We start from the raw sequence: 11,491 nt of genomic DNA, 5'->3' as shown, positions 1-11,491 counted from the left end.
TTGCGTGACAACCAATGCCAGCTGTGGAGCATACGCACACAGAATCTCGCCTGGTAATGAAAGGGTTAACCAACTCACTGAAACTTAAATCTGAAATTTTCTAAGTCTTTGTCACTTGTTCGTTGATTTTTGCAATTCTAATTGCCAGCTGGAGACCAGAAAACATAAATTACGAGTGTAATGATCCTGCAGTCTGCTTGCCGCAATAATAATTTAAATGCACGACGCAGAGCCACTACAAAATCTCATCAGGAGTCGTAGATGGGAAGTGGGTGTCCCTCACTATTTATCACATATTTATCTATATCTAGGAGCCGTCGGTCTGAGCTAAGGATGAGGTACAGATATTTTAAAGTTTCGCTGAGAAAAAATGATTCCATTTTATCGCGAGGCTTTGTGTTTTGAGGATCCAGAACGTTCCCGATTGAGGAGTACCCATTAGCAACCTTCGTGTATTTCTCAAATGCCTGGAAAATAAAAAAAACCTGATTATGTACAGCCACATGAGGATCATAGATATTGCTGGAAAAAATTGAAGCATATGAAAACATTTTTTTTTTTTTTTTTTTTTTTTTTTTTTTTTTTTTTTTTTTTTTTGTATTGATGAAGAAACAATTGAATTGAAACAGAGATCAGACAGGGCTTCGAATTAATCTTCACTAGAATAGCCACTCTTTCCCCAAGTTCCCCCAATTTTACCCTTATTTTTAAATTTTCCCATAACCTGTTGTATCTACATAGGGAGATGTGGAGTATAGCCATTTGTGTAATGCTTTTTCATTGGTCGTAAAATTTAGGTTGATATAGTGCTCCTAAAGCTACTGGTAAATAAAAAAGGATGCTGACTTTGCGCAACCTAGTTATTTTTTGTCGTATTATCTGCAGTTTGGGGATTTGTGGTCGTCTGGAGCACTGATATTTTGTTTCCTTGGGTGAAAAAAGGGTGAAAGAGATGGTCAAACAAACACTGACATTTCAGATGGTCAAAGATCATTCAGTTGCTTTTCTCAGGCAGCTAGTTTTACCAATTTGTTGGACAGTCTAAACTCAAGTATTGAACTATTTGCAAAAAAATGACTTATACAGTGCTCTTTCGGTCTGCAGTTTGTAAGCCTGAGTTATCTGTGGTACCTCTGGTATGGATTACTGCAAATAGCCTGATTGCTGCTGAACTCAACTTGTAGCTGGGAACAAATGTATTCATATTAAAAATATTCCATACCTGAAATATATTCCAGGCCCAGTCTTGATAAGTTGTGTTCCCGGTGATCTGATACATATAGAATAAACTTTCTAGGAACTCAGGACGCAATAAATTATGAGCATCATTTGGTAACACATACAAGTCAGGCTTGCCAGTGGCCTGAAAGCATTCAAGTAAAAATTAGTCAAAATAATGAGTAAAAATGATTCAATTAAAGCTGATTGACAATCTAAGTAGAAATTGAATTATTGACACTAAATTTCATTAAATTAAATTTAATTGTAAAATGAGGATGAATCATCAAAACTTACTCTCAATGGGCCTGTTGCAAACTTTTGCTAGAGCAAAAATAAGAGTTGTTTCTTATTGATAATGCCTCAAAAATCACGATGAGCGCATCGGCAAAGTCTGAAATGCACTCATAACTTCACAGTCTGCGTAAGAAATTTGCGGTTTTTTGAGCTTCCCGCTTCAAAAACGATACTACAGCACAGGTGAACATTTTGTTAGAGGAGTCGCTCCATCGTCGGCGATATTCATTATGGCCGACGCTTGCGCGCAGTTCCGCGCATAATTTGAGGAGAGTTCAAGATCAATCAATTCGGGCGTGGAAAATATGAACGTTAACACACCGATTGTTATCTGGTCTAATCCAGTTCAGTTGTTATCTCGTCCCATCAAACGTGTTTTGGCGGATTGGCGTCGGCCATGATGATTATTGCCGACGATGGAGCGACTCCTCTAACAAAATGTTCACCTGTGCCGTAGTATCGTTTTTGAAGCGGGAAGCTCAAAAAACCGCAAATTTCTTACGCAGACTGTGAAGTTATGAGTGCATTTCAGACTTTGCCGATGCGCTCATCGTGATCTTTGAGGCGTTATCAATAAGAAACAACTCTTATTTTTGCTCTAGCAAAAGTTTGCAACAGGCCCATTGAAGCAGAGAAAAAATAATAATTTTCTGCTTGTTCAATCATTTTTAATTTTTGCCACTTTTAGGAGCACTTAGTTTTGAGTTCTCAGTATTTAGTTCTGAGTACTCAGTGCTTAGTTCTAAGTACTCAGCACTTGGATGCGATTGATTCATAAAAAAATTTCCAGATTCTTTTTAATAGTATTAATCCTTGAAAGACGAGGTGAAGTTAAATGTTTTAAGCTCTCATTCAAACATGCATTACCAAGAAAGCTAAGATGGTGTCTGAAAAAATTCCTGCAGCCAAGTCTGCACCCAAATTCGATACCCATCAGAAATTAACAAGTTTTTACTGATAAACTTGCAAGATGTGCTGCTTTTTTGTGGTCTTTCTGATTCATCGGAAAAAAAAATTGAGTTTTATATGTGAGCAACAAGAGTTCTATCTTACATCTGTGTTGAAGTATGCTATCTCAGGTGACAGAAACGTTGGCTGGAGAGCATACATCTGATAGCATGTTTGCAAAAGACCATTGGCTAAATCAAGATGGTGCTGCGGTAACCCGTGGTGAACGCCAAGAGCCAGGGTTCCTGGTAAATAGCACACTAAATGATCCTGAAACAGATATTCAGGATAAAATACCAGTAGCCATAAAGTGAAACATGAATTGAAGGTTTTTTGGGTAAGAGGCACCTTTGTATTGGTTATGTCATCAATGCGAGCAATCATTGATCACCAAGTTAGTCTAAAAGTAAATGCAAAGTTTATTTTCTGATGTTTGGAGATGTTAGGATATGTTTTGAGAGGTAAAATCCTAATGCTTTTTTCATAAAAACGTGAATTTCCTAACAAAAATGAGGTCATGAGTTCATGAATTTTAAAAGTGTTTACAACCTTTACCCTGGACTAATCGATTTACGATCCTGCACTATCTACACCCCTGATCATTACCATATGAGGTGAGGAGACAATAGCAATTGAACCAGCAAGAAGAGAATGGAGACAGCCCAAAATGTAAGGAATTGAATGCTTCCAATGGAGCAAAAGAGGGAGGAGCAAGAGGAATGGTAAGGGAAAATTTGTTGACAGATTTTGAACTCACCATTTTTGGAAAAAATTCTCGGGACCCGCTTTTCAACTCTCCAATGAACAACCACTTATGAATACCAGTATAGCGGACAAGATGTTTGGAGACGCCATCAATTGCCTCCAGATAATCATCTCGTAAACTGTTGAGGTGAAACAAATACAGAACCTATAAATTATAGTGTTACACTGGCTACATTTTCAAAACTAATGTATGTAGATAAAGAGCTTATGAATAATCCTAAATCCACAAAACAGAAACATACCAAGTTCAAAAAGAGAGGGTATCCATTCACCATTGAACTTAAAATATGTAAATGAAAAATTTTACTTCCGACAACTCATGCTCCCAGAATTTATGCCAAAAATAAACACAAAGAAATACATACATTAAGATATAACATGGCTGTCATTTCAGCACCATGGAATTCAATGAGGACAATTTTAAGAGAAAATTAAAAAATGATTTTTCTCCATGAATGTACACAGAATTTCCCAAAAATAGCATGTGAATTACCATGACAAATAGAGACAAGCCAGAAATTCAAAAAGAATAAAAAATTGACTTACTAATCAATTGTTTTTCCAGTTTGTATCCACTGTTTTAGCAGATATTCATAGTAACTGTCACCGCGTGCACCCAACTTGATTTCAGAATTGGCCAAAAACTTTCCTGTTACAGGGTTAATGAAGATAGGAACCAGCCCGTCCATCTTTTTCAGACCATGTACAATTTTTGAAGTATTAGCAGCATATTTCTGGAAAAAAAAAAAATTGGGTTCAAGCTGGAAACCAGAAGCTTAAAAGTATTTTACCTAGATGTAGGTGTTCACTGTTGACTGTTGAGCTGTGCTCCTTATATTTCCTTTAACCCATTTACATGTATTCAAGAGCATACTGGTCATGGTGCACCTGAGACATGTATGCATTGATGCACAGGTGATTGTTTTTGTCATGTTTCTTCGACTTCAAATGGATAGCTTTACTAGCGTTGTTCTAAATATCATTCTGGAGTATTCTATTGCTAACCTGAATGAATCCTAGTGATTTTCTATTCATATTGAGCAAAACAGTATTTTAATTGAAAAATATAATTTTATTTCTAAACGGGGCAGACAAATTAATAATCGCATACAAATGCGTTAACTAGTACACTAATGATATGTCCCATTTTACATTACAAGACTTCTAATAAGCTGCCACCTGGTAAGCTACTGTTATGTTGAATAGATCTCAGTGGAAGATGCTACCTAACGCAAAATTTCAAAGCACAGTCGAAACCCCACTAAAATGAACTGTGTTGTTTTCATCTTCCACTGACAGATGATACTGGAAAAAAACCCAGGAAGTCTATAGATGAAAGATCATGTACGGATTAGATGATAGCATGATCGAAATAAGGTATTCAGAGACGCCCAAAAACATGTGATTACGCAATTTAAGATTAAGAGGTATGAAGTGTGCAATTGTGCATACTGAGAGGAAAATACCTCGAAAATGGGTAGCTTGGTTGAGCGACTGAGATCTCTAAATTCTAATTGGACCGTTGTAACTTCTGAGGTGCTTGAATCTGGACTCCATCTTGGTGAATGGGGAATTCTAGATGCAAGGTTAACATCTGAGTAGGGAATTCCCGATGGAGACTTACTAAAGCAAGGCAATAGGTGATCTCCCAACTCCATCTGAAAGTAAGCCATAGGTAGAATGGAAAAGAGAAAAGAAGGATTAACAAAAGAAAATTTCACAAAACTGACAAATAAAGTGTTATTTGCAGACCTTTGATTTCACTTGTTCAATTGAATGTTCTCACACTACCTACAGTGAAAATTCTTAGAAGATTGGGCCACAAACCTAGACATAAATCAAAATGACCTCTTAAGAATGTTTCTTTCTTACATGTATATGTTGCATTGAAAGGGGCTAAAATTTTGAGAGTTCATGAAACGCATCAGGCGTTAATGTTTGTGTAAGATAATTCGAAAACTTGAGAAAAAAATTTTCCTTTCCACAATTTAAAACATGGATTTCCGAATATTTATGGACAAATTGATGGGCAATAAATAAGTGCCATTATGCTCTTATCTTGACTAATAAATTCTTTTTCATATATTGCCTAAAGAATAAACAGCTAAGTATCTGGCCACTGCCGGCTATTTCAAGATTTCACAAAATAATTTTATAGCCCAGATAAAACCAACGTGGCACTTAATTTTCAAATTTATTTAGAAAAAAATTCTCAAAAATCATTTTACAAGGTTCTGGACATGAAAGCTTCCCTCATATAACAGTTGTTCTATGGATTGACTGTGAAGCAACTTAAAAATTGGGCCACCTCATAGGCCCAACAGCCTATGGTTCCTTTTTGAATCACAACATAGCTTTAGAGATACTAATAAGCTGTTTTTTCCCCCTTCCATTCCGGTGGATATCTTATTCCAATAGTAGCCTAAGATTAATTTTATAATATTCTGATTACTTCCCATTTTTGACAACACAAGAAGTCATTAATAAGAGTCAGACACCTAAGCGGGTGAGATCAAATGTGAATGCAACTCACAAAAACTACAAATCTACCTATTAAAAAAATATGTATCTACTCATCTACCTATCCATATAAAATATTGCAAATCCATCGAGTACACCCACTTCAGTTGATTTCTTTGATGAATTCAAATAAAGTATTAAGAAAAAATTGGTAGTTTCCAAATTTAAGAGAATCTTACAGATTTGTCCAAGAAAATAGGGTCATCGGAGAAGTGATAAGCAGTTAGCAAGCCACCTAAAACACGAATTGTCACCTCAAACAGATTGACATCATTCAAGTTATTCAAGTCTAAATGTTTGTCTACCCAGTCGCGAGCCTCCTGGAACTCTGAAAAAATAGAAAAATTTATAAATTATGGGAAGAGGAGGATAAACCACAATCTGCTTGAAGGATGGTGACTCAATTACAAATAACAGAAGAAAAGAGTGGCGTGATGCTTGAACACTCCTTAAACTTGTAAGAGGTATTTGAAACCATCTTTTTCTGGATCGTCAGTGTAGACAGTATCCAAGTATTTTCTTTTAGTTGTTTTGGAGGTCATAAGCTTTCCATCTACATTGATTAACTTGATTATTGAGTATCTTATTGTAAAACTTGGCCAAAGATGCTGATGAACCTACGTCTTTCTTGATCTTAGTTTATTAGGTCCTCAAATAGAAATCAAACAATAAAATAAACTCAATTGCATAAGATTGGTAGTTCTGTGGTACATCAGTTTTAACTCTTGTTTTATTTATGAACGGAGGTGTTTGGGAACACAGCCTGGCTCTGATGAGTCAGATAAGTCATTTTTTTCTTAATTGTTTCATTCAAAAGTATTAAGTGAACTAAGCTTGCTAACAGAGGGAAGCGTTATTTCTCCACAGGGATGATTTTTCATGCGATTCTACCCTGCACAATGCACACTGTATTCCTCGTACCAAAGATTGAGGAAATTAACTCTAGCAGGCCAATTCCTCCTGAGTTAAATTCACCCATTGTGACATGAGTAATTACAGCCACTGTGTATTATCTTTCACAAAAATTTGTTTAAAAAGATTTAAAAGAAACTTACCATCTTTTAGATTCATTATGTACATTGTATCTAGCGAGTCAACAATAGACAAGCCGAGACCAAACCAGTTATCTTTGCCACCTGAGATGGGTTTTAAGTGGTCATGGCCCCAAGCAAACTTCTTGTACCCATGCCAGGCATGCAAGAATGCCTTTATGACACTCTTCTGCCGAGGGTTGTCAGCAGGTGCAAATACTACTGGTCCTTTGGCCACGGTTTTGGGTTTCTCCACTGTCTCAGGCTCCTTCAAATGCAGAGACTTTTGCTTACCTGTAAAATGATACACTTTTCCATCAAATTATTCTGTGATTCCATTCGAGTCATGTTTTTTCCTCTTCTGAATTGAAATCCATGTACTTTGAAAAGAGGTCAGATTTACAAACAAAATAAAAGCAACACTTTTAAAGGTTTAAAATTCAGTGATGCAAGGCGTGTAAATAGGAAATGAATAACCCTAGAATCATATTCCTTGTTACATGCCTAATTCAACTTGCAAAATCACCATGAAAAGTCATTGGTGTCAAAATCTGAAGAGGTATTTAAAAATAGACAGAAATTACTCAATTTTCGACTACTCTAATGAAATCAAAAAAAATACTGAGCTATTAGCCGATTTTCACTACAATGTTATGCCAACTCAGGCCATGCTTTGATAAAAAAAAAAAAAATATATATACAAAAATCCTTATTAAAACCTTTCATGAATAAAAACATCTTCTTGCACATAGTTTTTTTTATTGAAACATGGCCTGAGTTCGCATATCATTGTAGTTTAAATCGACTAATGGCTCAGTATTTGATTTGATTAAAAAATAGATAGAAGAGTCTTGTTTCTACAAGCGTACACATATAGTTCACATAATATATATTTATAAATTATAGTTCACATAAGTTCAACTTTAAATTAAGCGTACACAATTTTAAAAATAGTCCACCAAGATTTGTTTTCTCTTATCTAACACAATGCTCTGAAAAGACAGGATGATGCTGAGAGAAAAGCAAATGCAAGTACAGGGCTACCATGATATCTTCGTTTTTTGGATTCACTGGCTTTCTCTAACTTTTTGGGCTTCACTCTGACTTCAAAATTTTCAAATTCCCTGATTTTCCCTCACCTTTGGACACAACTTCCATTAAGATGTTTTTCCCTTTAATTACCCTGACATCTGTTAAATGCTTTTCCGTTAAATGCAAAATTTCTTAACTCCTTCAATGCGTTCCCTGACTTTCCAGGTTTTCTGGACCACCAGAAACTATGACTAACCATGATCTCAGTGAGACAGACGATAATGGAGGAATAATTTCAATAGAATCTTCAACTCCAACTGACCACTGATTTGGATGAATGCAGAGCTATTTCACCATATACATGCAAAATTCATGTTGCCTCCGTGGTATCCTCCTGAACTTACCGTTTTCTTTAAGACCATCCTTCGCAGCAGCATCTGCATACGAATCAAGTTTGTTATCTTCTTCCTCTTCCTCTTTCTGTGGTTCTTCATACTGATCCTTTACATTTACGATGGTATCTATTCTTTTGTTTACGCTTGGCTCTTCCACAACTAATTGGTCGATCAGTTTCTGTAGAAAATTGATTATAATTATTTCTATGTTTTTCCTTTTAATGAATTGGGTATTTCAACTTCATACAGGCTAGTAAATAAGGAATTAATAAATTTTAGAAGAAAAAGTTGCACAAGTTTAATTTATTCTTAAAACCACGTTATGAGACACAGCCAAGATAATTCTGTGGACACGTCATAAATGTCTTCCTGTGTGGAATGCTGAATCAGAAAAGGACCTTGATCTATCTCTGGCGTGAAGAAAATCTAAACTGTTTAGAAAATTGGTTGGTGTAGAGAAAAAACTGAGGTCATGTCCAGACTTGGCGCCAAAAATTACTCACATGACCACTTATAATTGTGCTTTAAAGAAGATTTCTTTTTTCAAACCTGTGAAATTTTTTAAGCAAAATGTGGTGCAAAAACATGTTTTACTAACACACAAAAAAAACAAACAAATCAGCCAGATGAATGATTCTTATTCAACCGGATATGTTTTCATTAAATATCTCACTGTAGTTCCCCATTTCCAGATTTAGAGGTTGCAATTTTTTTTTTCTAGACATCATTAAAACCACCAGGGGGGGGGGGGGGAGACTAAATATTAGGATCAAAGGTGAGAATTATGATTACCTCTGGTGAGGGAGCATTGTTCGGCAGAGGCCCAGAGTTTGGATCTATAAATGTGAGCTCATTTCTGGTGATATCACTGAAGAGTCCTCTGACAAGTATCCAAAACGCCAACATTAGCACACCCACAACCATCACAAAACACATCAAATTTTTCTGCAGCCTGGTTAGTTGCCGCCATGACTGAAACACAGAAATTAAAAAAAATGAAAGATTTTTACTGCAAGCATTTTACACATTTTTGTGATCAGCAACCAGATATTGATCATCAAATCTGTTTAAAAATTCCAGTGAATTTTATCGGCTGTTTAAGTAAATTCAGTGAAATTTTTGGACAGCTTCATTGAAAAATTTCTTTGTAAGAAATAGAATGGTGGCGGAAATTTTTAAACGCCCCATGACGCTTGTGATACTTTGGCCAGAACGTGATCTGTCATGTGTTTAATGGTTAACTTAGGCACATTGAAAAGTTACAAAAAAATTTAAAGAGTGACACCTTGATGAGACAAAAACTGCTTTGTAGCTGTCTTTATTACCGGTCAATAATTAGGCTCTTATGACTTTACTAAGTTTGACATTATAATGATCTTACCGTGATAGCAAAGTAACGCAAGTGAAGCTTACCCTCAGCAGTTTGCGCCTTTGTAACAGATGCTGCTGTTCTCCTGTTGAATGAACAATATGGTCAATGTTGAAGTAAACACTATCCCTCTTGCTATCTTGAAACATGGCTTCCAGAATTATCTATCATTTCTGCTTTTTCTCCGTCACCTTAACCGTGGTTTTCACAATTCAAACCTAATGGGCATAAGATACTTACAGAATTATTTGAGGAGTAATGGATTACTCATTTTATAATTTACGCATTGATTTCACATGGCAAATTATATTACTGACATACTTCTTATAAAATGGTGCCTACAGCTAAGTGAGCCATAAGATTTTGAAAAGGGAAATGATTATACTCGGCAATGTTAAGCATTTGGACTTGGATCAACGTAACTCGAGGACAGACCTTCGAGCTTTAAATAACAAGTCAAAAGGCAAATGTCAATGGAAGTTTGCTGTTCCACCAGTCATGCATGGATACATTTTCCCTTTCACAAAGGGACGCTGTGCCTTGATGTACCAGTTGATGTTCAAACTGGTGATCAACATCCACTCCCTTAAGAATTAGTAAGATTTAGATTGCACAGTAGTCACTCGTGACTTTGTAGATCCACGACGCAGCTTAGAAAAATTGTGCAACGGTGTAGGTCGGCAATCATATAACTTGTTTGCGGTGTCTGAAAATCTCTACCTCAATGTCATTTCTTTAGAGTAGAACAAATTGACATCATTCCCTACAGTTTATGCAGAATTTTCTTCGCACGGTGAAGAAAAATAATGGCAGTTTTAAAGAATTGCTGTCGACTGGTTTTCCGTTTAAAAAATAATGTATGACAGGAAGTCTGCGACGTTGCAAACCGAGTTATGTGATTGCCGACTTACACCGTCGTGTGGCTAGATTCTAGAAAAAAGCATCATTGCACCTCTGACCTTTCGGATGAGGTGCCTGCTGAACAACCTGTAATGATCAGGGCATTGAAGTATTGACTCGTGAAATTACTTACCTGGAATTTAACATTTGTTGAAACTACATAAAACTGGAGAAAAGAGATAATAAACTTATTTTCGAACACAGATTAAGCCGATCGTGGGTACTGGTGCATAGACGTTCACGAGACATGAGATGCCATCATAAGCGGTTCAGACACGAAAAAAGCTGTTATTTAGAACGCCAGCTTCTATCTTCTGATCAACTTGTCGACCTCCGGTCTCCGGTGGCCAAAAATTACAAGGAAATAGAGGACAAAGATAAGCTGGACCCGACAAAAACAAAATCCCAAACACAACCCTAACCTAACTTTGGCTCTTTCTTGCCCATCAACAGCGACGAGTCAAGCGCCAATCACAAATGAGGATTATCCATAGAGTGCGCCGCTGATGTCACTCCTTGAACGGTGCATTCGCAGCCCCTTGTTTGCCGATAATTAGAGTCCCTTTATACCCAGAGTAACGACAACTCGATTATCAGCTGACTGGCAGCCGACCTTGGCTGGCCATGGAGGCCGAAACTAGTGCACTCAAACGAACGATATTGGGGGATAAGGATCAGGAATCCTGCGATGTCTGTCACACAGAAACAACAACATCAACAAATTGATCAATTAAAAAGAAAATGAGATTGGTTTGTGAATAATTTCTTAATCTATTTTCATTTTGGACCGATGGCAATAACAATTTACTCTTGATAAACCACAATTAGGTAATATTATCATTATTCTTGTTCACATACGAGGTACCGCCATCTTGGTGCACTAGTTTCGGCCTCCATGAGCGAGAACCAATCAGAATTGGATTTTTTTTTAGGCCACTTTCAGCCCAATCCTGGTCCAACCAAAAGTGAGTTGTCGTTACTCTGGGTATAAAGGGACTCTACCGATAATGTAACCA

At 36.6% G+C, this 11,491-nt stretch overlaps 1 protein-coding gene across 1 annotated transcript; it reads right to left on the bottom strand.

Moving 5' to 3' along the window:
* On the bottom strand, positions 1-10,938 carry alpha-Man-Ib (alpha-Mannosidase class I b). Its single transcript, XM_019040637.2, has 12 exons — positions 10,609-10,938; positions 9,620-9,793; positions 8,999-9,178; positions 8,216-8,384; positions 6,804-7,073; positions 5,928-6,076; positions 4,695-4,886; positions 3,775-3,962; positions 3,221-3,347; positions 2,569-2,733; positions 1,223-1,363; positions 1-467 (listed from the first exon to the last, which is right to left on the bottom strand). The coding sequence occupies exons 2-12, from the start codon at positions 9,722-9,724 to the stop codon at positions 249-251; spliced, it is 1,905 nt and encodes a 634-aa protein (XP_018896182.1). The 5' UTR covers positions 9,725-9,793; positions 10,609-10,938; the 3' UTR covers positions 1-248.
* Between the last annotated feature and the right edge of the window lie 553 nt (positions 10,939-11,491).

Source organism: Bemisia tabaci, chromosome 2 (assembly GCF_918797505.1).
Source record: "Bemisia tabaci chromosome 2, PGI_BMITA_v3".
NCBI lineage: Eukaryota > Metazoa > Arthropoda > Insecta > Hemiptera > Aleyrodidae > Bemisia > Bemisia tabaci.
This window is presented reverse-complemented; position numbering and strand designations above follow the sequence as displayed.